Source organism: Silurus meridionalis, unplaced genomic scaffold (assembly GCF_014805685.1).
Source record: "Silurus meridionalis isolate SWU-2019-XX unplaced genomic scaffold, ASM1480568v1 Scaffold81, whole genome shotgun sequence".
Lineage (NCBI taxonomy): Eukaryota > Metazoa > Chordata > Actinopteri > Siluriformes > Siluridae > Silurus > Silurus meridionalis.
Window position 1 is genome coordinate 186,431 of NW_025804742.1, and position 26,070 is coordinate 212,500.

At 43.0% G+C, this 26,070-nt stretch overlaps 2 protein-coding genes across 6 annotated transcripts in view; one reads left to right on the top strand and one right to left on the bottom strand.

Annotated features, from left to right (window-relative positions):
- The first annotated feature begins 6,304 nt into the window (after positions 1 to 6,304).
- Positions 6,305 to 22,879, top strand: tspearb (thrombospondin-type laminin G domain and EAR repeats b). Of its 5 annotated transcripts, none has more exons than XM_046844612.1 (13): positions 6,305 to 6,338; positions 7,114 to 7,169; positions 11,424 to 11,641; positions 14,595 to 14,821; positions 15,038 to 15,128; positions 15,232 to 15,388; positions 15,513 to 15,644; positions 15,747 to 15,979; positions 18,647 to 18,833; positions 19,151 to 19,383; positions 21,364 to 21,542; positions 21,628 to 21,729; positions 22,384 to 22,879. In XM_046844612.1, the coding sequence occupies exons 3-13, from the start codon at positions 11,489 to 11,491 to the stop codon at positions 22,544 to 22,546; spliced, it is 1,857 nt and encodes a 618-aa protein (XP_046700568.1). In that variant the 5' UTR covers positions 6,305 to 6,338; positions 7,114 to 7,169; positions 11,424 to 11,488; the 3' UTR covers positions 22,547 to 22,879. The 5 variants fall into 5 exon arrangements, 4 of the variants coding, with proteins under 4 accessions (XP_046700568.1, XP_046700566.1, XP_046700565.1 ...); XM_046844610.1 differs by lacking the exon at positions 6,305 to 6,338 and adding an exon at positions 7,238 to 7,311 and having other exon boundaries at positions 6,375 to 7,145; XR_006925099.1 differs by lacking the exon at positions 6,305 to 6,338 and having other exon boundaries at positions 6,375 to 7,169; positions 21,425 to 21,542; positions 22,384 to 22,426.
- A 2,822-nt stretch (positions 22,880 to 25,701) lies between these two features.
- tmem41aa (transmembrane protein 41aa) overlaps positions 25,702 to 26,070 on the bottom strand; it is a 14,126-nt gene continuing 13,757 nt past the window's right edge. Inside the window, exon 7 of the mRNA XM_046844614.1 lies at positions 25,702 to 26,070. This exon is cut by the window's right edge and continues 10 nt beyond it. Within this exon, the coding sequence (XP_046700570.1) occupies positions 25,896 to 26,070 (175 nt within the window). The 3' untranslated portion in view covers positions 25,702 to 25,895.

The following is a 26,070-nucleotide window of genomic DNA, read 5'->3' on the forward strand; positions in this document are numbered from 1 at the left end:
GAGACATTTACCAACATACAATTATCTGACACTGTGGTGACCCAAGCTTTTTGAAATCACTCTCCAAAGTGCATACATCTGAAAATGCTGTTTAAAAACAGAGGCTTTTGAAAACTATGATGCATTTTTAGACGTTGCCACAAAGTTCTAAAGAATCGTAAAGTAAATAAACTCCAGGTGGAAATGACGTGGGTGGATCGAATCGTCTTATGTTTAGCTCATATGCAGTAGCAGGGAAATGACTGAAAGCAACTTTTTGGAAACTATTAAAAATAATAGTGTGGAGCTTTTTTAGACTCTGTTTTCAAATGTATTTGTATTAGTGTATATATAGACTGAGCAGGGGAGAGTTACGGGCCCATCGGTGGCAGTTTTGTGGTGCTGGGAACTGATCTCTTAACTTATCAAATAGAATGCCAACATCTCACATGACACTACTATAACCATGGTTGACTCTGAAGAAGATGTTCCCAGGGTGAGGAGCAGCTTACAGACAATCGAGGGCAAGTCCACTAAGTTCAGGAGTTCCTCAAAGTGATTCATCTCCAGTACAGCAACACTTCTACAGTTCCACAGTAGGATAGGTGCTTGGTCTTGATTCCCCTCCTGAGATGCAGAACATCATGTCCTCTCCAACTCCTCCTAATGTTCTACAGCTTCACCTTCACACAATTATATAATCAATCATTAACCTCTGACTCAGTGGGATGTGGGGCTGAGTGCAGTTCTAAACCCCCAGTGTCCCACTATTATTAAACTTCTTTTAGATGGACTTCTGTTTGTAGAGACAGAAGGAAAAGTAAGGAGAATTAATATTTAAATAAATGCAGTAATGAAGCTAATGATGATGATCATGATGATGGTGGTGGTGAATAGTTTTAGGCTACAACATGTTTAACTTCTACAGTATCTCGGATATTGAGGTGTGTTGGTGAAGCTTCTCCCTGCTCATGGCTGATAAACTCACTTCCTGTGTGGGTGTGAAAGATTTATCAGAGTGAGCTGAAGCTGGAGGGGCATCAGATACACGTCTCGCTCTCAGATAGAATCTCATGGCTGAAGGTTGTAGGTGATTAGAAGTGTGTAAAGGCTTTGATGTGCCATCTGAGGCCATATCTCTTCCTCTGATAAAGTACACACACACACACACACACACACACACACAGCAGCTATGCTAACACGTCTGTAAAATTCTATGATTTTGCTCCTGAAGTTTGTCTTGTGTGTCGAGTGTGTCGAGTGTGTGAGTGTGTGTGTGTGCGCGTGTGTGTGTGTGTGTGTGTGTGTGTGTGTGTGTGTGAGTCTGTTGAATGTGTGTGTGTGTTGAATGCGTGTGAGTGTGTTTAATGTGTGTGAGTGTTTTAAATGTGTCTGAAAGTGTGTTGAATGTGTGTAAGTGTACTGAGTGTGTGTATAAGTGTTCAATGTGTGTGTGAGTGTGTTGAACGTGTGTGAGTGTGTTTAATTAGATTCATGTTTATTTGTATTGTGATTTTGACAATGAACATCGTCTCAGAGCAGCTTTACACAGATAATGTGGTGATAAAGATGAATAAGTTCTTTATAAGTGTAAGTTTGTCCCTGATGAACAAGTCATGCGTGTGTGTGTGTGTGTTAAATGTGTGTGTGTGTGTGTGTGTGTGTGTGTGTGTGTGTGTGTGTGTGTGTGTGTGTGTGTTAAATGTGTGAGTATATTGAGTGTGTGAGTGTGTTGAATGTGTGTGTGTGTGTGTGTGTGTGTGTGTGTGTGTGTGTGTGTGTGTGTTAAATGTGTAAGAGTGTTGAATGTGTGTGAGTGTGTTGAATGTGTGTGAGTGTGTTGAATGTGTGTGAGTGTTGAATGTGTGTGAGTGTGTTGAATGTGTGTGTTGAATGTGTATGAGTGTGTTGAATGTGAGTGTGTTGAATGTAAGAGTGTTGAATGTGTGAGTGTGTTGAATGTGTGTAAGTGTGTTGAATGTGTGTGAATGTGTTGAATGTGTGAGTGTGTTGAATGTGTATGAGTGTGTTGAATGTGTGTAAGAGTGTGTTAAATGTGTAAGAGTGTGTTGAATGTGTGTGAGTGTGTTGAATGTGTGTGTGTTGAATGTGTGTTGAATGTGTGTTGAATGTGTGTAAGTGTGTTGAATGTGTAAGAGTGTGTTGAATGTGTGTACGAGTGTGTTGAATGTAAGAGTGTGTTGAATGTGTACGAGTGTGTTGAATGTGTGTACGAGTGTGTTGAATGTGTGAGTGTGTTGAATGTGTGTACGAGTGTGTTGAATGTGTGTGAGTGTGTTGAATGTGTGTGTGTTGAATGTTGAATGTGTAAGAGTGTGTTGAATGTGTGTAAGAGTGTGTTGAATGTGTGTGAGTGTGTTGAATGTGTACGAGTGTGTTGAATGTGTGTAATGAGTGTGTTGAATGTGTGTGAGTGTGTTGAATGTGTGTGAGTGTGTTGAATGTGTGTGTGTTGAATGTGTAAGAGCGTGTTGAATGTGTGTGTGAGTGTGTTGAATGTGTGAGTGTGTTGAATGTGTGAGTGTGAGTGTGTTGAATGTGTGTGTGTGTTGAATGTGTGTGTTGAATGTGTGTGTGAGTGTTGAATGTGTTTGAGTGTGTTGAATGTGTGTGTGTGAGTGTGTTGAATGTGTAAGATTGTGTTGAATGTGTGTGTGTTGAATGTGTGAGTGTGTTGAATGTGTGAGTGTGTTGAATTTGTAAGAGTGCATTGAATGTCTGTGTGAGTGTGTTGAATTTGTAAGAGTGTGTTAAATGTGTGTGAGTGTGTTGAATGTGTGTGTGTTGAATGTGTAAGAGTGTGTTGAATGTAAGAGTGTGTTGAATGCGTGTGAGTGTGTTGAATGTGTAATGAGTGTGTTGAATATGTGTGTGTTGAATGTGTAAGAGTGTGTTGAATGTGTGTGTGTTGAATATGTGTGAGTGTGTTGAATGTGTGTAGTGTGTTGAATGTGTGTAAGAGTGTTGAATGTGTGTGAGTGTGTTGAATGTGTGTGTGTGAGTGTGTTGAATGTGTGTAAGTGTGTTGAATGTGTGTGTGGTGTGTTGAATGTGTGTAGTGTGTTGAATGTGTGTAAGTGTGTGATGAGTTATAAGCGAGCCCAGGGATTGTGGGTAATAAAGACTTATACAGACAATAAAGAACATTTGGAGTCTGGGTGTGTACAGATAATATTTCCATCATAGTTTTTCGTAAGACTTCCTCTGTGTGTGTGTGTGTGTGTGTGAATGAAATGTACATCCACAAATATTCCATTACATCACACTCACTCACCAGCTGCACCCCAAACCTCAGGCACCTGCACCAAGCTCCACACTGTCCTCCAGCCCTGCCCCAACCTCCACACTGTCCTCCAGCTCTGCCCCAACCTCCACACTCTCCCTGATGAACAAGTCATGCGTGTGTGTGTGTGTGTTAAATGTGTGTGTGTGTGTGTGTGTGTGTGTGTGTGTTTGTGTGTGTGTTAAATGTGTGTGAGTATATTGAGTGTGTGAGTGTGTTGAATGTGTGTGTGTGTGTGTGTGTGTGTGTGTGTGTGTGTTAAATGTGTAAGAGTGTGTTGAATGTGTGTGAGTGTGTTGAATGTGTGTGAGTGTGTTGAATGTGTGTGAGTGTTGAATGTGTGTGAGTGTGTTGAATGTGTGTGTTGAATGTGTGTGAGTGTGTTGAATGTGTGTAAGTGTGTTGAATGTGTGTAAGAGTGTGTTGAATGTGTGTGTGAGTGTGATGAATGTGTAAGAGTGTGTTGAATGTGTGTGAGTGTGTTGAATGTGTGTGTGAGTGTGTTGAATGTGTGTAAGAGTGTTGAATGTGTGTGTGGGTGTGTTGAATGTGTGTAAGAGTGTGTTGAATGTGTGTAAGTGTGTGATGAGTTATAAGCCGAGCCCAGGGGATTGTGGGTAATAAAGACTTATACAGACAATAAAGAACATTTGGAGTCTGGGTGTGTACAGATAATATTTCCATCATAGTTTTTCATAAGACTTCCTCTGTGTGTGTGTGTGTGTGTGTGTGTGTGTGTGTGTGTGTGTGTGTGTGTGTGTGTGTGTGTGTGAATGAAATGTACATCCACAAATATTCCATTACATCACACTCACTCACCAGCTGCACCCCAAACCTCAGGCACCTGCACCAAGCTCCACACTGTCCTACAGCCCTGCCCCAACCTCCACACTGTCCTCCAGCTCTGCCCGAACCTCCACACTCTCCTACAGCTCTGCCCCAACCTCCACACTGTCCAACAGCTCTGCCCCAACCTCCACACTGTCCTACAGCTCTGCCCGAACCTCCACACTGTCCTACAGCTCTGCCCGAACCTCCACACTGTCCTACAGCTCTGCCCCAACCTCCACACTGTCCTACAGCTCTGCCCCAACCTCCACACTGTCCTACAGCTCTGCCCCAACCTCCACACTGTCCAACAGCTCTGCCCCAACCTCCACACTGTCCAACAGCTCTGCCCCAACCTCCACACTGTCCTACAGCCCTGTCCCAACCTCCACACTGTCCTTCAGCCCTGCCCCAACCTCCACACTGTCCCACAGCCCTGTCCCAACCTCCACACTGTCCTTCAGCCCTGCCCCAACCTCCACACTGTCCTACAGCTCTGCCCCAACCTCCACACTGTCCTACAGCTCTGCCCCAACCTCCACACTGTCCTCCAGCTCTGCCCCAACCTCCACACTGTCCTACAGCCCTGCCCCAACCTCCACACTGTCCTACAGCCCTGTCCCAACCTCCACACTGTCCTTCAGCCCTGCCCCAACCTCCACACTGTCCTACAGCCCTGTCCCAACCTCAACACTGTCCCACAGCCCTGCCCCAACCTCCACACTGTCCTACAGCCCTGTCCCAACCTCCACACTGTCCTACAGCCCTGCCCCAACCTCCACACTGTCCTACAGCCCTGTCCCAACCTCAACACTGTCCTACAGCCCTGCCCCAACCTCCACACTGTCCTACAGCCCTGTCCCAACCTCCACACTGTCCTACATCCCTGCCCCAACCTCAACACTGTCCTACAGCCCTGCCCCAACCTCCACACTGTCCTACAGCCCTGTCCCAACCTCCAAACACTGATGGAACTGTAATGAAGGACATTCAGTGTTGAGGATGAGGATAAAGTTCCCTTTTAAGTTTCAAGGTCATGAAGTCTCAAGGAGATATTCCTGATTTTCACCACTGGATCATTCATTAGAAATAAACTTTTAATTATAAGAAACAAACTTTTAGACACTTCTACATTCCAAATGTATAACCTTTTTATCTCTTTAAAGCAGCTTTGGAAAAAAACCCACTGTTAAAAACCTAAAAGTATGTAGAAAAAAGAGAATCGAGCTTCAAACAGAACCCTGAGGAAGTGAACCTGTGACCCTGTGAGGAAAATCTGTTCACACACTTCTCATTTCAAAATGCACTGGAGTGCAGATAAGTGTGTGTTTACATGTATATGTGTTAGTGGAATGTGTGTGTGTGTGTGTGTGTTAATGACTGCGTGTGATGGTCAGTAATGACTGAGGTTGTGTGATTACAGGCTTGTGATGAGGAATAACACAGTCACCTTGTGAAACAAACTCAGGCTCATCACACAGATGCAGTTCAGATTTACATTCCATACCATTAAACCTGATTGTGATTCTGCTAAGAAAGTGTGATTTTTATTACCTTAGAAAACTAGTACCCAATTTTATATGCATACGAGGTTGTATCAAACAGTTTGGAGACTAATAGTGTAACTGGTGCTGTTCCCGACCCACGTCCGTTTCCACGTCTGTGATTTCTTAAAAGGGGGCTATTGTGAAGGTGATCGTGTGGACACGTAGATAAATAAAGTATTTTCTATTGAACAGATTTTTTGATACCAACGTGTGTATAAATATAAATAAAGAATATAAAATCAGATCAGATAGAATTCATTCAGTTAGTGTGACCTTTCATCTTCACGTCCTTGCAGTACGTACAAGTGTTTGTACAAAATCAATGTTTAACAGCAAAGACACCAATTTGTTCCTCTTCACCAACACCAGCTTTCCTGTTTACTGCTCATTTATTTACCAAACAGCTGAGATTCTCTTGATAAACACTGAACTTTCAGCACTTTCTGAAGTCGTCCTGCTGTGTCCATATTTCTGTTTATGAACAAACACTCACACACACACACACACACACACACACACACACACACACACACACACACACACTGGGGAATTCCTGCCCACTTCTAAAACAAGACCATTAAATCTGACAAAGTTTGAAGTTCTCTCTCTCTCTCTCTCTCTCTCTCTCTCTCTCTAACCCCTCCTCTCCATATCTGTCTCAGTGTTAAAGCCTCTCACAGGTGAGTTCCTCACACACACACACTCACACACACACACACACACACACAGTGGAGTGGAGAGGAAACACCTCCTTTTGTTCTCATTTGTATTTGTAAGTGTCTCTCAGACTCGAGCTCAGTGTAGAAAGTGTTCCATCACAGCTTAAACGTCAGTATTGTAACCTCTGACCTGGAGTGCTTTTCTAAAAACTGGACATTTTTTTTCTTCTACAAGGACATACGGTTCTGCATTGTTCTTCTGGATGTTCCTGAAATCTTTTGAATTTTTCGGAAAATCCACCCGATGTCAAAGTTTTTCCTGGAGGTTGCATATTTCTGAAAATTTCTAAAGGATTTCTCCTGGATGATTCAATAATCTTTAGATCATCTTGGATGATGAATTAGTGTTAAGGTTCTCTCTGATAAAGACATGAGAATCACAACTCTCATAAAGCTTTAGGAAATCTGAACATGACATGTTCCTGTTTGTTCCTTAATCATGAGGGTGTAGATGTTTCTAAAATAATAATAAGAGAAAACTTTAGCTGGATTTATCTCTTACTTTCTAAATGATTCTAGAATATTAATTAAATATCAAGACCTCTGAATATAAATTAAATTTGATGACACAACCACAAAAGTACTCCAGATGTTTCTGAAGTGAGAAAGATCTAGCCTCTGGTACAGTGGGCTGTTATGAAGAGACTCAAAGAGGAGTTTAGGACTTGATCTGACTGCTTATAAACGCAGCTCTGATGCTGCTGAAGTTGTTCATCTCTTTCTGCTGTTTCATCAGTAGCTGGTCATCACCATGGAGACCATGCACAGGTACACTTCCACACCTAGAACAGCGTAAGTACAGCTTCTCACTCAGCACTGCTAAAACATGTAAGCTAATACAGATTCACTTCTACACCTAGCTCAGGTGAACCATCTTATCAAGAACAAATCAAGACAAAGACAAACTATCAAGACACCTTCACATCTTTCTCAGGTAATTCCTTAACCTGAACAAGTACATGTCCTCACCTAGCACAGGTTCACATCTACCTCTAGACTTAGCTCATGTTCCTTAGCTGCATCAGGTGAAACCTCTGGAACAGATACATCTTTACTCCTAGCTCAGGTGCACTTGCTTATCAGGTACCAGTACATCTCCTCAAACAATTTAGGAGAATCATCTCACCTAGAGCAGGTAGGTTTCTTTATATAGATAAGGTAGGTTTACTCTCTCAGAACATGTAGACCACCTGAGATACAACAGTTATAGCTCCACATGCTTTCCACCTATAGCAGTTATTCCTCCACATCTGCCTCAGGTATGTTTCCTCACCCAGACCAGGCAGAGTGATGATCTCGACCCTCCACGCTCATATACATCATTTTAGCTAATACAGGAGAAACCCTTAGAAATGTTTGATATATTCACCCGTTCTCCTAGTACATGTTCACCAAATTACTGAAAACCCATCACCTGGAATGCAGAATCACCTGTTCACCTGGGACAGGTGCACCTTTTATCGAGCACTGATTCTCTGAGTGCAGGTGAGATTTCGATAGTTAGAGCAGCACCTATTCTTCATCCACCACATGTTCACTTCTCTGCCAGTCCACATTCTACAGCAGGGATTCTGCTTTATTACCTGAAGCAGGTTGGAGTACAGCTGATGGTGTTCCTCTAAAGGCACTGTTTCAAGGCAGTTTCAGTAAGTGCAAGCTGTAACTTGTCCTTTTCATGTCAGCTGTCAGAGGTGGTTTCACTGAGTGCCGTGTCGCTCGAGCTCTGTAATTACTGCGGATTTTCGAGCAGATTGCCAGGAGATTATGAGCTTCTGGTTCTTTAAACCATTTAAGCCGACTAATTATGATATCATTCAAAGGACTGAAAGGAAGGGGAGGAGGACAGGGTTGCTTCTGTTCTCCCATATGATCTTTATACTGACTCGCTTTCAGAGCAGAAGCTGCAGAATCTCCTTACCTGGCTTTAGTGAGAACTCACTTCAAAACCAAGTTAAGGGGCCGGACGGAAACACACTCCTGTGGTTGTCTCTGTAGATGAGATATATGATTAGATGTGGTCTCCAGGTCTTCAGGTGCTCTGATTCAGCATTGAGTGTTGCAGAATAAGAGCAGGAAGACACTTTATCTTTACCAGAACACGTGTATTGTAAGGATTGTGAGAGAACTCATTTTTATATTGACTCATTTCAGGATATTTTCAAATGATATAAGGACAAATTAAACCACAGTTTGTTTCAGAATCAAATATAAATAGAAGGAACTCAGGAAAGAATATCTCAGGAAGAGTGATCCACAGTGTAGCACCTCATTTTACTATTATCTTACACTGACCTCATTTTGTTCATCTGCTTAACATTGAGTGTTAGGGCCATGCTCAAGGGCCCAGCAGTTTCATTTAGCAGTGACAGGATTTGAACTCCAGTAGGAAGTGAAAACCACTGAGCTAACATGGCTCTCCCAGAAGCATGTCCAGGAGGTCTTCCATGTTGTTCAGCACTGTGCTGGAGTTAATGTCCCAGGGGTTGATTATGGAGTTAGAACTATAAAGGAGAGAGCAAAACACACAGACTTGTGGAACACCAGGGCTCACAGGAAGGGTGAAGGAAGACTGAGGTTCAGACTTTTCACAGTTTAATATCCAATTGCAGAGGAAAGTTCTGATGTCAAGGTGTGTGAGCTTATTTATCAACCTGAGTGTTAAAATCATCTTCATCTTTGCTGTTATCCAGATGGATCAAGGCTGCATGGAGAGCAGTAGTTGAACTGGTTAGAGTCCACCATTAAATGCAGGCAGGATTTTAGTTATGATGATTTGGTTTAATGTTACTGAGGTCCATAGCTGTAGTGTGTTTTGGCACTGGCACAATAGCAGGACAGGGTGGCAGCCTAGTGTAGAAAAATGTTGAAAAAGTTCCTGATCAATCTAGACAGAAGTTCTGCACAGACCTGGAAAATTTTTCCTGATCAAAGCACATCCGTTTGTATATGTAGGTGTCCTCGGGCATATATGTACATTTTATTGTAGGTCTCACGAAGGGATTTGTGGGGGTCTGTGGGAGGATATGGATTCTAATGGGCCTCTAATGAATCTTTGGGTTCCTCTGTCTGTTTATTTCTCTTGTTTGTTATTATCATGTAGCTACATACACAGACTTCATTTAGAAATATTTATTGTACTTGGGTCAGGTTTCGATTTCATGCTTGAGTTTCTCATAGCACGCCGTTGTTACTGTTAGAGATCATGCACACTGCAGGGCGTATCTGTTTTTACTTCGCAACAGTGTGATAATGGGAGGTGAACGTCCAGGTGGGAGCTGGATGGGAGGTGTGTGTGACCACAGATGATCCGGTGGTGTGAGTAATAACAATAATCATCTATACTGTTCCCTTTAGCTGGGTGTTCCTATAGTTTAGACCTTCCTTTCCATCTCTTTATGCCCATATAACCTGCATTATATCTCCAGTAATGCATTTGTTTCAGAACAATAGGAGGCCCTGCAGTGCCTCTGTGTGTTGTTTTGTGAATCAGTAGCATTCTGAAAAGTGCTGTTTGCTTTCTGAAAAGCTTTTCCGCTCTTTGAAATATGATCTCCTCCATTCTGTTCCACAAGTCTTCTCTGTTGATCTTGCTTTTCTTTTTGATTTTTCAGGTGAATCTGAACTTAAGCAAAAGTCGTGCCCTTTAAAACAGAAACGTTTATTTTAAACAGACCTGTCACATCACAAAACACAATTGCAGTGTAAAACACAAAAACAATTGTGTAACTGCTTTATACACCACTTTATACAACTTAATACACCAGAGACCCCCCCACACCAGAATTTCTGAGTCTCCATGATGCTGGTCAGAGAAAGAAAGATTGACTTTCTAAAACTTAGATATGACCTCAGCTTGCTAAGGAGCTCCACCTATTCTCTCACGTCTGCTGTAAAGCATCAGACAGATGTTGTTTCCGGCGAGAAACTGACTTGTGAGGAGAGCTGGATGGCAGGATGTACACATGGTCAGAACAGCACTTGCTGCACAGGCTCTGATGTACCCAGAACGGAAGAATGTCTTTTGGCACACTAACTTATGAAGTTCGGTGCTCCCTGTGATTGTGCGTGCAGCCTTGTGCTGCTATTTGTACAAGTCAAGTCAAAAAGCTTTTATTGTCATTTTTACCGTATATATATCTGACGCAGTATACAGTGACATAAGACAACGTTCCTCCTGAACACTGGTGCTACATTAAACAACACAAAGCTACAACACACAACATAAAGCCACACACAGAACACAGTGTTAAGGACTAAAGTAAGTGTCCTCACCACATAAAGTGCATCGTGTGCAACCGAGTGCAAACAGTGCAGACAAACGACAGTGCAGACAGACAACACAAGACAGTGTAGGACAGATACACAAAACACACAATAGCACCGACCAGTAAACCTGCTGTATAATGTTATACAGTACAATGTGCACAAGAGGACTATAAACAAGAGTGTACTTGTAAACATGAACAGAATGTAGTGTAAAAACAGCAGTAGCAGCAGTCAGGAGGTGCAGAACAGCATAAAAACAGTAGAATATGATTACATCTAATATAATATGGTGCTGCTGAAGACATGGATGTGTACAAAGTGAAGTAAAATGAGTATTGAGTGTGTGTGTGTGTGTGTGTGTGTGTGTGTGTGTGTGTGTGTGTGTGTGTGTGTGTGTTGAGTTCAGGTTGTAACAGTTCAGTAACACAGTTGTGTGTGTGAGTTGGCATGTTAGAAAAACTACTCTCCACCTTGTATTTGACTTTCTGTTTTATTCACATTTTCATCTAAAACGTGTTTAATGTTCCACTGTTGCCTTCTAGTGTCAGACTGTTTCGAACTCGAACTCTTGAACACTGCTTACATTGTAAAGCTTTCAGAATGTGGTCATTAAATGGTAAAATGTATTTAACAATTTTACCAACAATTATTTAAATCTTCAGCTCATCAGCTTTACACACAGACTCACACATTTAAACTCAGACACTACATAAAGTGCATGTGTACAAACATTGTACTATTGTGGTTCTATGCTCATATTCAATTGTATTTCATTAACAGATCTGTTACCACTGGACCTGCTGCATCGTGTCCTTCCTGTGGGCAGTCACCAGACTCTGGTCCGCATGGTTCAGTCCCAGGGATCAAGAGGACTGAAACTTTCTGGACCTCCACAGGCTCTGAGTTTCCCATCATCACAGATCTTTACCAACTGCAACTTTTTTCCTGCTGAGTTTTCCATTGTGGTCACACTGAAGATCCCAAAATTAAATCCGACTGTAAGAAGCGCACAGAGAGAAGACTCTCATATTCCAAATGCAATCACTAGTTCATTATTAATAGAAAGTTTTTTTTACACTCAGAAAAACACAAATGGCATACTGGTGTACTTAATAGTCTTCTGTATCTAAATGCTGCACTAACCAGAATACAATTCATTCAATATTTATCAACTTACTAAACGTTTAAAAGCCACAGCAAAAACTTTTTCATTATAAATTTCAACATCCCTAATTACCTGCAACTATTTCCCAACTTATCAACCTCCCTGTGTCTCTGTCCCAAACTCCCTGTGTCTCTGTCTCAACCTCCCTGTGTCTCTGTCTCAACCTCCCTGTGTCTCTGTCTCAACCTTCCTGTGTCTTTGTCTTAACCTCCCTCCCCTGTGTCTCTGTCTCAACCTCCCTTCCCCTGTGTATCGGTCCAAACCTCACTGTGTCTCTGTCTTATCATTGCTCCCCTGTGTCTCCGTCCCAACCTCACTTTGTCTCTGTCTCAACCTCCCTCCCTGTGTCTCTGTCTCAACCTCTGTCCCAACCTCCCTGTGTCTCTGTCTCAACCTCCTCCCTGTGTCTCTATCTCAAACTCCTCCCACCCTGTGTTTCCGTCCCAACCTCTCCGTGTCTCTGTCTCAACCTCCCCCGTGTCTCTGTCTCAATCTCCTCTCCCTCCTGTATGTCTGTTCCAACCTACTTGTGTCTCTGTCTCAACCTCCCTCCCCGTGTCTCCTTCCCAACCTCCCCCACCCCGTGGCTCTGTCCTAATCTCCTATGGCTCTGTCTTAACCTCCCTCCCCATGTGACTCTGTTTCAATCTCTCTGTGTCTCTGTTTTAACCTCCCTCCTGCCTGTGTATCTGTCTCAACCTCCCTTCCCCATATGTCTCTGTCCCAATTTCCTGTGACTCTGTCTCAACCCCCTATGTCTCTGTCCCAATTTCCTGTGACTCTGTCTCAACCTCCCTCCCCGTGACTCTGTACTAATCTCTCTGTGGCTCTGTCTCAAACTCCCTGTGTCTCTGTCTCAACCTTCCTGTGTCTCTGTCTCAACCTTTCTGTGTCTTTGTCTTAACCTCACTCCCCTGTGTCTCTGTCTCAACCTCCCTTCCCCCTGTGTATCCGTCCAAACCTCACTGTGTCTCTGTCTTATCATTCCTCCCCTGTGTCTCCGTCCCAACCTCACTTTGTCTCTGTCTCAACCTCCCTCCCCTGTGTCTCTGTCTCAACCTCTGTCCAAACCTCCCTGTGTCTCTGTCTCAACCGCCTCCCACCCTGTGTTTCTGTCTCAACCTCTCCGTGTCTCTGTCTCAACCACCCTCCTGCCTGTGTCTCTGTCTCAATCTCCCTCTCCTCCTGTATGTCTGTTCCAACCTACTTGTGTCTCTGTCTCAACCTCCCTCCCCGTGTCTCCTTCCCAACCTCCCCCACCCCGTGGCTCTGTCCTAATCTCCCTATGGCTCTGTCTTAACCTCCCTCCCCATGTGACTCTGTTCCAATCTTCCTGTGACTCTGTTTTAACCTTCCTCCTGCCTGTGTATCTGTCTCAACCTCCCTCCCCTATGTCTCTGTCCCAATTTCCTGTGACTCTGTCTCAACCCCCCATGTCTCTGGCTCAATTTCCTGTGACTCTGTCTCAACCTCCCTCCCCGTGACTCTGTACTAATCTCTCTGTGACTCTGTCTCAACCTCCCTCCCCTGTGGCTCTGTCTCAACCTCCTGTGTCTCTGTCTAAACCTCTGTCCCTGTGTCTCCATCCCAACCTCCTGTGTCTCTGTCCTAATCTCCTGTGTCTCTGTCTCAACCACCCTCCTGCCTGTGTCTCTGTCCTGATCTCCTGTGACTTTGTCTCAACCTCCCTTCCCCATATGTCTCTGTCCCATTTTCCTGTGATTTTGTCTCAACCTCCTCTCCCCTGTGTCTCTGTCTCAATTTCCTGTGACTCTGTCTCAACCTCCCTCCCCTGTTTCTCTGTATGAACCTCCCCAACCCCCTGTGTCTCTGTCCCAATCTCCTGTTTCTCTGTCTCAACCTACCTCCCTGTGTCTCCGTTCCAATCTCCCAGTGGCTCTATTTTAACCTCCCTTCCCCTGTGGCTCTGTCCCAATCTCCCTATGGCTTTGTCTCAACCTCCCCCGTGTCTCTGTCTCAACCCCCCCCGAAAAACACACACACACACACACACACACACACACACACACACACACACACACACACACACTCTTTCCAAATGTGCCTCTGTCCCAATCGCACTGTGTTTTCATCCCAAACTCCCTGTGGCTCTGTCTCAACCTCCTTTCCCTCTGTGTCTCTGTCTCAACCTCCCTTCCCCTGTGGCTCTGTCCCAAACTTCCTGTGGATCTGTCTCAACCTCCTTCCCTCTGTGTCTCCGTTCCAATCTCCCCGTGGCTCTGTACCAATCTCCCTCCATTTCTGTCACAAATGCCTTACCTTCCTATGGCTATATTCCAATCCACTCACCATCCTGTGGCTTTTTCATACTTTTTTTTAATCTATCTCCTTGGGGAACTGCCACAAAATTCCTACCTTATAATGTTCACTATTTTTCCTAAATTTCTACTTCTTTATGCTTCAGTTCTACTTTCTTACTTCCTCTCTTCCTCTCTTCCTCTTATAATTGCCTTTTCTTCAAGTGGCTCTATTCCAACAATCCTACCTCCTGACGCTACTGTCGTAACCTCTGCATCTCATTGTGGCTCTGTCCCAACCTTCTTTCTCATGGCAATGTTTAAATTCCATACCTTATTATGGCTATGTCTTGTCCTTGTCACCACCCTCTGTCTCTAATCCAATCTTCCTTCCTACAACTTCTTTCATCCTCTATTATACCACTCCATCATTCCTCTGCCCTGGGCTTACTGATGGACCTACCTATCTCATTGTTGTGTGTGCTAATGTACTAATGTGAGTATTAATGTATTGATTATTTCATGCAGAAGGATGAATACATATTCACACTTTTAAATGGAGATTCAGATGAGCTCCTTGTTGGTCTTCGTCTTGCTCATGATAAAGTGCACTTTCTGCGGAGGATAGATGGCAAGGCAGAGAGAGTGACATTCAGACAAGTGAACGTTGCAGATGGACGATGGCATACCATGGTCCTCGCACTCAGTGGCCACTACGCCGCACTCACTCTGGACTGTGACGTCCCAGTTGAGATGTAAGTGAAAACATTTATAATAAAGTTCTTTATATTGATCATAACAGTCTGTCATCCTCTCTGCTCTCTCTCTCTCTCTCTCTCTCTCTCTCTCTTTCTGTCTTTTTCTCTCTATCTGTCTCTCTCTGCCTGTCTGCCTCTCTCTCTTTCTTTCTCTCTCTCTCTCTCCCTCTGTGTGTGTGTCTTTAATGCTGTGAGATTTCTGTTGAACTGTAGGCAGTTGGAGAAGCCATTTCCTGAACAGATGTACACAGGTGGCTCCACGTTCTTCATTGGCAGCCGGAGGAGATGGAGCAGTCTGTTTTCAGTCAGTAACTCCACCTGTCTCACTCACCTGTGCAACACCAGTATATTTATTCTGTCTTATGCTCTGTGTCTCTTTCTCATTTTGGTTTTGTACTCTAACTCAGGGTTTGATTAGACAGCTTGTCCTCATGCCTGGATCAGATGCATCCTCACGTCTGTGTCCCTCATCTGAACCCACGTTGTCTGTTCTGTCAGTTCCTCAAGTTCTATTACACCTTCCAGTCAGACCTCCAACCGATCAGCTTCCACTTTACCCTTATGGTGAGAAGAAGGACGTCCTCACATCGACCACATGCCACACACGCCTTAACCACAAAACTAGCGTGTGTGTGTGTGTGTGTGTGTGAGAGAGAGATTGAATTATATTATTATATTCTCTCTGTAGAGGCAGAGTTGCGTGTTACTCAGCGAGTTCCTCCAGTGTGTATCAGTGCTCTCATCGGCCAGCTGTGGTTCAGCATTGAGAAGAGATCACTGTTCTTGTGTAACGGCACTTCATGGGTCACCATGCTGCACGGTACACACATACACACACACACACCACACACACACACATGCACATATACACACACGGAACAAAACTCTGCTATTAATCCCTCACTTTCACTGTTGTACACAGAGAAAGAAAAGTTGGATTATGTTGAAGATCATCAGGATCTCTTCACAAACTCAGAGACATTTGATATTGAGGTGTTTCATCTCCCGTCCCTCGGCTTGTTCATCGCTACAGCGAACCGTGACTCCAGATATGGTTCCATAATTTATAGGTGGACCGACGGCAGATTTGAGCGATTTCAGAACATCAACACATTTGATGCACAAGCGTGGAAATTCTTCACTGTGGGAAAAAAGGTTTGAAAAACACACAGGAACTAACACAGAACTAACACAGAACTAACACAGAACTAACACAGGAACTAATACAGACATACACAAAGGAACTAACACAGGAATGTCTCTAGGTTACGTATGTAACCATAGTTCCCTGAAGGAAAGAGACGCTGTGTCACAACGCTTTGGGAACGCTTCCGCGTTGCTCAAGTTCTGAATCACGTGTGAAATCTGGCCAACGGCAAGGCATGACGTTACCGGTGGGGTGACGTCACTACCAGGAAGCTACAAAATGCGCATGCAGTGGAGCAGATGCTAGCTTATGAAAAATGAGAAGGGAAGCACAACAGGAAGGCAGGGAGTGTGCCTTGGCGACGCAGCATCTCGTTCCCTCAGGGAACTAAGGTTACATACGTGACCCAGAGACGTTCCCTTTCGGGAACCCGAGCTGCATCACAATGATTTGGGAACGAGTCCAATCATGGCACACTGACCAGTCCTTGCCTAGTGTGTGATAGCACAACCAGAGCGCAGGACAGGGGAACTCTAAGGTCGAGGTAAGAACCTGACGAAGGTCAGCGGGGTGGACCAGCCTGCGCATTGCAAATGTCCTGGAGTGACATTACTCCAGTGGACCAGGCCAAAGAGGCCGCCATACTCCTAGTGAATGGAGCCTTTGACCCCAAAAGCAGTGGGGAGACCAGAGGGCTCATATGAAGATGCAATAGCATCCACAATCCACCTACTGAGAGTCTGCTTTTTGCATATAGGGGCCATAGCAGACAAACAGCTGCCTTGACTTCTCCACGGTCCTGTGGATGTCCTGTGGTCCAGCTCACACTGGACACAGTCAGTTTGTTTCTCCTGGTCAGGGGCTAAAGAGGAGGAGGGTAGAATGCCTGCAGGTTGTGGGGAAGCCGCAGGCAGGTTTAGTGGGCAGTGCCGGAGCCTTAAGGGGTGACGCTACACCCAGGGAGAGATAGCTAGCTAGCATCTCTTGCACCAGTGGCATCATCCCATAGCCACACTTCTTCGTTCCCCACCACGTTCTTATACAGTGAGGTTTGTTGGGTAAAGAAGCGGGGTGCATACGGGCTATCCCAGGACCTGGACACCTCAGTGTGCAGATCCGGGAGAAAGGCAGTCCCGGCGTGGAGGCTGTGACGCAGGGCACAGGAAGCACTCATCCAGCTTGCTGGGTGTGCGCTGCTTCCGCTTCACATTCGGCCAAGCTAACTTGAGCTTGGACACGGCCCATGTCACTACCTCTAGGAGCTTCTTGTACAGCACAGGCTGGGCAGAGTCCATGGGCTCGCTAGCTTTCATAATCTCTCCTTCTCGGAGGAGAATTGTGGAGCGCCACGCTGCTCGCTCAGGGGGAAGAGACCGCCCCAGGGAGCAAGTGCTAGACCCGGCAGGTGAGGCCGGAGAAAGGGACACGCCCATCCCCAATTCTTTTGTCAGATTCGCTTGCAAACTCTGTGGCATCCGGCAGCTCTTTGCCTCGGCAAGAGCGGGGCCCGAGCCGCGAGGGAGATCGCTCTCCTTGTGCGCACAGCCACAGCTAAATTGGCATGTTCCTCTCCTTAGCAAATGACACATCGGCTGTGTGTCCCCCCCAAATGAAGCAGGGGCAAGGAGGAATGCACAGTCGGAAATTCTGCTTGCTTTTAAAGCTCATGCCTGCACAGATTCACACACAAAGCGCGTACCTGAACAAACAGGACCTAGCATCGGCTCCACTGCATGCGCATTTTGTAGCTTCCTGGTCGTGACGTCACCCTGTCGGTGACATCACGCCTTGCCATTGGCCAGATTTCACACGTAATTCAGAGCGTGAGCAATGCCGAATCATTCCCAAAGCATTGTGTCGCAGCTTGAGTTCCCGAAAGGGAACTAACACAGACCAACACACAGGAACTAACTCAGGAACAAACACAGACCTACAGGTAGGAACTAACACAGGAACTAATACAGACCTACACACAGGAACTAACTCAGGAACTAACACAGATCTACACACAGGAACTAACACAGGACTTAACACAGACCTACACACAGGAACTAACAAAGACCTACAGACAGAAAATAACACAGGAACTAATACAGACCTACAGAGAGGAACTAACACAGGAACTTATACAGACCTACACACAGGAACTAACTCAGGAACTAACACAGATCGACACACAGGAACTACTCACAGGAACTAACACAAGACCTACACACAGGAACTAACACAGACCTACAGCCAGGAACGAACACAGGAACTAATACAGACCTACACACAGGAACTAACTCAGGAACTAACAAAGATCTACACACAGGAACTACACACAGGAACTACACACAGGAACTAACCCAGACCTACACACATGAACTACACACAGGAACTACACACAGGAACTAACCCAGACCTACACACAGGAACTAACACAGGAACTATAAAAGACCTACACACAGAAACTAACACAGGAACTAACATAGGAACTAACACAGACCTACACACAGGAACTAACACAGACCTACACACAGGAACTACACACAGGACCTAACACATGAACTAACACAGACCTACACACAAGAATGGAAAAAGATTATGTGCACAATAAACAATACATAGTAAAATAATCACCAAAAAAACCCCAAAAAACGTATTTGTGTGTGTGTGTGTGCGTCTTGTTTTAGAGGTTCTTGGTCGTCGCAAACTCTGGAGGATGTGATGATAAGTTTGAGCTCTCAGTGATTTATAAATGGAGAGTGAAGAAGCAACGCTTCGTTAAATATCAGGAGATTCAAACACACTGTGCTCGTGACTGGGAGGCCTTTCGTATCCATGACGATAATTTCCTCGCTGTGGCCAATCACAGAAAAGGTGGAGTTATTTTCTCAAAAGACACATAGAGAATATATACACAAACATCTATGAAAGCTTAGAGCACACAGATCTCACAGCTCCATCCATCACTCAGACTGAGATGTACAGACAGATCTCACAGCTCCATCCATCACTCAGACTGGGATGTACAGACAGATCTCACAGCTCCATCCATCACTCAGACTGAGATGTACAGACAGATCTCACAGCTCCATCCATCACTCAGACTGAGATGTACAGACAGATCTCATACCTCCATCAATCAGATCTACAGAGATTCTGATCTTGTGCTCATCCTCACAATTTGTGCACAGGTGAGATGAACCACAACATCGACAGTGTGATCTACAGGTGGAACCAACACATCAAGAAGTTTGAGATGAATCAGACCATCCCAACATCTGGAGCCTATGACTGGGAGTTCTTTACCATTGGACCATACCACTTCCTGGTGGTAGCCAACACCTTCAATGGAAAATCCACTGTCATTAGCTCCACTATCTACATCTGGATGGGGGAAAAGTTCCAGCCGTTCCAGTCAATCATGGTACCTCAGGATACACGTATATAAAACATGCTCATATTTGACTAATGTAAGTGAGGAGCTGTGGTCTGTAACTGCACCCTTTAATTACTGAAAGCTGGAATTAGTCATGATGTGCTGTAGGTTACAGTGTGTATGTACATGTGTGTGAAATTGAGGGACTTTCCAAGAATTCTGTCTCTGCAACATCAAGACAGCGTCACACAAAGAAGCTAAAAATAGATATAAAGTTAATCAGACATATAAGAGAATATTCATAATCCAGAGTTCAACACAACTCCAGTAAACAGTGACTGTCACTGAGGTTAATAGTATTTAAATTTATCTGAAACTCCAGTTAAACTCCACAGAAGTCTTCTCCAGAGTGAGGTGAGTAAAGATTAGAGATCATGATGATGATGAAGTAATGAGGATGTGAAATGTTGAGACTGCAGAGTCTGGGATTCAGTTCAGTTTTATTCCTTCTCCTCCATCTCACAGCCCACTTGTGGAGCATAAACAATGATGACATTTATCATCACCCCTTCAACTTCCAGCTTCACGATCATCACCCTATCAGAAGCTCTCTTCACCTCCACTACACTCTTACTGTACTCTTCCTTCAGAATCCCCCCTACACCATTTCTCTTTCCATCCACACCATGATAGAACAATTTAAACACCACCTCCAATGTTCCTGCTCTTACTCCCTTTCCACTTGTTCTCCTGAACACACAACATCTCTACCTTTCTCCTCTCCATCATATCAGCTCCCTCTCTCCCTTTACCAGTCATAGTACCAACATTTAAAGTACCAACCCGAACCTCCACTTCTCCTCCACTTCTCCTTTCCCTGCTGTCTCTGTAGATGCTTCGACCCAGTCGTCTAGACGTCACAATTTGTCAAACTCACTCAAAACACTACGCTAACCCATGTTTTCCTAGTTCTAACATCAACTTTGAAGAAAAAATGTTCACTTGCTGCATAATAAATAAATCCACCCAGTAACAGGTGCCATGATGAAGAGATCTTCAGTGATTCACTTTACCGCTCAAAATGTTATTGCTGGTCAGTGTAGCCTTCATGAAGTGACAAGGACAAACAGATCCAGACAGTAAGGTATTTTACAATAATCCAATCTCTGGACCTGCCTGATCCATCCTCATGCCTGACTTCTTATGAAGTTCTTATCACTTGTAACCCACTTACTTCTGATGAAGAGGTTTCACATGAACAGCTAAAAACACAGCTGCACTGAAGAAGCTGCGATGAAGATGGATCTGGACTGTGATTAATAGAAACAGTCTGCTGCAGTGGTTCAGGATTACAATCTGAATGAGCAGATTTGCACTCGAGTCTCCATCAGGAAACAGTTGATAACTTCAGCAATGATGGAATTAGAATTAATGGACATTTTGTGTTACCCAGATGAAGATATTTTCCTTATTGTGTCTGGTTTCTTTTAAGGTTTCTTCTTCTTTTCATCTCATCTTTTTTCCCTCACCACCGTCAGCACTGACTCACACATTAGATTACATTTTATGTCCAGGTTCCTGTAAAGCTGCTTTCTGATGATGTCTATTAATAAAAGTGCTATAGAAGACATTGGATAGAACATTCCAATATGACTCTTTCGGTTTCAGATGTTCAAGTCTGCAGATAAACTCCAAACCTCAGAGGTCACCAGCACCAGTGCCTGACCTTGTCTGGGTACAATTTAAGTGAGAGGAAGTAATTTGCATTCTAAAAACCTTGAATTGTTTGGTCTGGAGATCTCAGGAACTTCTAAAGCCTTAAGGTGTTCAGTCAGGCTCTCAGAAATTTGTGAAAGTACCTGTCCAGGCTAATATGATTGTTTTGGTTTTATTTAGTAGGTTCCTGTAGCCAGCTTGTGTTTATCTACAGTATTTCAGAATCATTAGTGCTAACTACAAACCTGAGGAAGGAGAAGCTGGTCTGATGGACAGATGTCTGTGAATGTGACTGAACATTTTTCGTTGCAGACATATGGAGCAATTGATTGGGAGATGTTTCAGATCGATAACAGATTCTTTCTGGCTGTAGCAAACTCTCAGAAGCTCAGTGACTCCAGCACAGTTTTCTACAACATCAACTCAACCATTTATGAACTTAACACCACCTCACAGAGATTCATTAAGTTCCAGGATATCGCAACAAGCAGGTGAGTAAACATTAAAGTTCGTTTGATCCTTCACCAATGGCCTGAGATGCATGAAAGCACTGAGGGGGAGTTTGCTGTGTTGCAGTGCTTTAGATTGGGAGTTCTTCACTGTGGGTGATGACAAGTTCCTGGTGGTGGCCAACTCATTTGATGGAGCTTCATACTCAGTAAACAGTGTTATATATCGGTGAGTGCATCATACCATAGTGGTAGAACTTTACTATTCCTCTTCAAGATCATTCTCTGTTGTTATTAAGTTTGGACTTGAACTTGGTAATGGAACAGAACTAAAGATTATAGATGTTTCTGCATCTTTTCCAATATTACGTAAAAAACACTAAGTAACAAAACGTTATTATAATAAATCATTCAATAAATAAAATTATCTATCTATCTATCTATCTATCTATCTATCTATCTATCTATCTATCTATCTATCTATCTATCTATCTATCTATCTATTCAATTCATTTTTATTGCTTTTAACACATTTTAAATTGTCTCAAAGCAGCTTTACACAGATAATTTGGTGATTTAAAAATAAACAAATATATACAAATAAATGAAATGAATGAAAAAGTCGTTCTCTTGAATTGTAGTAAAACTTTATAATTGATGATCTGTAATAATTACACTGCTCTCTACAGGGTTATTTATAATAAATGAATAGTCTGGATTTTTTGGCTGATATTTAAAATGTTAATATTTGAAAAAGTCATGGAATCATCATCACGTATTGATGGTGTGCATGTGAGTGTGGTTTTTGTATTCCCAGGTCATTTTGCTTCAGTACTGAATAAAACTCTCGGATTGTGCTTGTTATGTTCTTCTGGGTTTTCAGGTGGCAGGGCTATGAAGGATTTGTGCCTGTACACAAACTGAACACACACGGATGCAGAGACTGGGAATTCTTCACTTCCTCTGATGGATCTTACCTCATTTCCTCCAGCGCCAGAGCTGCGTACTCTAAAGTGCTCAAGCTGAAAACCTACTTCCAGCGTTGAGTCCAAACATCTACAAGATCAGGAGAAACATCACATTTAATAGCAGCGTAGATACAACATTACATCATGACCTGCACCCTACACACACTCTCTCCACCTGGATCATGACATGGGATCAGATAGGATTAGAAACCTCAGCAGTAGACCACACCCTCTGTGTGTGCTGAGTTTAACCAATCACAATTCCGTTCTGCTTCCAGGACGTCTCGATTGGCTTCTGGCAGCCAGACAGAAAAAAGAAAAAAACTTTAGGAAATATTAATTTTAATTGTCCATCAGTTTAGTAAAAATAAAGATAGGAATAATAAAATTCCATCAAATATGTCAAATAAATTAAGGGGTAAAAATAAAAGTGAATGAAATATAAATAAACGGTATATTAAAACTTTTTTAAAGATTTGGTTGCTCAGTGGTTAGAGTCATAAAATCCCAGTCACACCAAACTGCCACTTCTGGGCCCCTGAGCAAGGCCCTTAACTAAATAGCTGCTCAGCTGTATAATAAGATAAATGTAAGTTGCTCTGGATTAGTGTGTCTGCCAGGTGATTTTATATATTTGTAGTAGATGGAGGTGGTCGCTAAGAGTTTACGTCATTGGACTTTGGATCGGAGGATCACAAGTTCAAATCGTTCGGGCCCCTGAGCAAGGCCCTTAACCCCCAAACTCTCAGGTGTAAGTCGCATTGGATAAAGATGGATTTCCTGGTGTACGGCTGCAGCGCCGTCTGCTGGACAAACTGCATACAAGCAATCACTACACTGTATAACAGGTCATTATTATAATTATTATTATTATTATTATTATTATTGTTTTATTATTGTTGTTGTTGTTGTTGATGATGTGTACTGAGGTAACGGCAGCTATCAGAGCATTATGTAGGCCTGTAGATATAAATCACTAAACCTTTTTTCTTTTAATTATTATTAATTTTTATGACTTTGTAGGATTGTTTTAATTATATAATATAATGTAAATGGTATATAAAAGTGTGTGAAATTGGTGCATTTAAATAAAACTACATTATTATTATTATCATTATTATTATTATTATTATTATCATTATTATTATTATTATTATTATTATTAGGTGTGTTATAGATTATAGAGGTGTGATGAGGAAGCTGAGCTGCAGGCTGCACGTGGATCAGTGCAAAAACACTAAACACACACATCACTCACACACATCACTTACATTCACACACACACTCATTACACACACCCATCACTCACACACACTCACACACACACTCATCACTCACACACACTCATCATACACACTCATCACACACACGTTAGAGCCATCAGTAATACTGCCCCCTAGTATTTTATTTTTTTTATATGTAAAGTTTTTTCATTAAAATAAAAGAATGAATATTAGAAATGTGTATAAAATCCCTTATCATTTTTTCTGGTTTTGTTAGTCTTTAGACTGGTTGGATTCGAGTAATATCTCTGAATGTTTATTTCTTTTTTTCTTTTTTCTGGTCTAATCTATAAATATTTCCCTCTGACTCTTAATAGTCATTTATTTCTGGAAGGTGTTTAGAAATGTACTGAACACTGCGGTTTTTCCTCTCAGGTCACTACTGACACTCCCGCTCTCTCTGGGTCTCTGTGTGTGCAGTACAGTGTGTACAGTGATGCAGCTATGTGTGTGTGTGTGTGTTTTCTTAAAGTTGATGGTTTTCTTCTAATAAACCAGTTTGTCACCACCAGATCACAGAACTTCTTTACCCAAATCATGTACAACCCAAATTCCATAAAAGTTGAGACACATGGGAAGCAATATTTTATTCACAGAAAACCTATTAAATGTAAAACTCAGAATTTATACCATTTTAAGGAAAGAATAATGTCTTTTTGAATTTGATGGCTGCAACACGTCTTAAAGTTGTTGCTGGGCCGTGTTTCCCACTGTGTAGCATAACGTATTCTGTAGTAATAATACATCGGGGAACTGAGGAGAGCAGTTGCTGAAGTTTTGGGAGAGGAACGTTGTCCCATATGTATCTAACACAGGAATCTCGCTGCTCTACAGTTCTGGGTTTCCTTTGTTGTGTTTTGTGCCATACCCTTATCGGAAGCGGATGTCACCAAAGAGGCGGGGCTTCGAGGATTAAAGCGCCGTCTCAGAGGAAAGAAAGGAGAGCGAGAGAAAAGGGGAACCCGAAAATTTTGGCGTCAAAAGATCAAGAACATTTTCTGTAATTAACCTGCGGTCAATGGCAATATCTTCTCTACATACACACTACATAACATCTATATTCACCCTTAATCTGCTGATCACCTGCTGGTCACCGTGTGGACAGCCTCGGTCTGTAGCATCTACATATCCCATGTAGACGTTTCTCTGTTTGGACACATGAGGGTTCGAGGTGAGTGTTATTTTGCTGTTATTTTGGGCAGGTGAGGCAGTACGTAGGAAAGAAGGTGTTTTGTTTGATTCTTTGTTTTGGCACCGTCACTGAGTCCACCTCCGTGGTTCACTACTTCATGCTCACTGATCCTGACTGTTTGTTTCTTTGTTTTGTTGTATAGTCTTTTTTCTTAATCATGTAAATTTGTATTATACACAGTCATGTGAAAGAAAAACTAAAACTGGGTCTCTTTTATGTCCTTTCTTCCAAGATTCATCACAGAAACACCATATGTTACTCCCCTACCCTCCAAAAGGGAACATAAGTCACACATAAGACTAAACACAAATGGAAAAAATATTTACACCAGCATAAAATATTCAGTGTCCAAAAGCAGGTCCAGTCAGCCAATTCCATTCATTATTATTTATAGACCCCAGGGGCCCGACTCTGATTTTCTCATAGAATTTGCAGATTTCATCACAAATTTAGCTGCTTCTTAACACAAAGCATTAATTATTGGTGACTTTAATACAGTTGTGTCCATTCTAGATTCAGTAGAATTAATCAGAATGTTATAGGAGCCACTCATAGTGGAGACACACTCTTGATTTATTATTAACATTTGAATTAAAAATATAAAAAAGTGTCATAATTCCACAGTCTGAAGTTCTTTCAGATCATTATCTCATCTCTTTTAAAATCTGCCCCATATCTGCTTATTTAAAGGGAACTGTTAATAACAGCTGATATAACCTGTGTAATTCCTGATCATGTGACCAGTCAATTCCAGCCAGTTAAACAGGAGTGCTTCTATTGGTTCACTCATCATGAGGTGATCACATGACATAAAAAACACATACAACACAATTATGATGTAATACAGCTCGTCTTACACATACACACACACACACACACACACACACACACACACACACACACAAGTATTAAAGGTCAAATGTAAACTGTGTGTGTCTGTATGTAGTGTACATCAGCGATCTTTGTGTTCTCTGTGTGTGTTTCCGTAGCGACAGAGCAGGGCGGAGGGCAGCAGGGCAGCACAGGCGATGAGCAGCAACTTCAGCACCATACTCCATGACAACACATTGTCAAGCGATGACAGATCATACAGGACCACGCCCGTCTGTACACACACCAGGTTATAT

Excerpts from the sequence above, each read along its gene's own strand:
- tspearb (XM_046844609.1), top strand. The coding sequence starts at position 7,073 with ATGCTGCTGAAGTTGTTCATCTCTTTCTGCTGTTTCATCAGTAGCTGG. Across the intron at positions 14,822-15,037 it reads TGTGACGTCCCAGTTGAGAT|GCAGTTGGAGAAGCCATTTC; the intron begins GTAAGTGAAAAC and ends GTTGAACTGTAG. Across the intron at positions 15,389-15,512 it reads GCTTCCACTTTACCCTTATG|AGGCAGAGTTGCGTGTTACT; the intron begins GTGAGAAGAAGG and ends TTCTCTCTGTAG.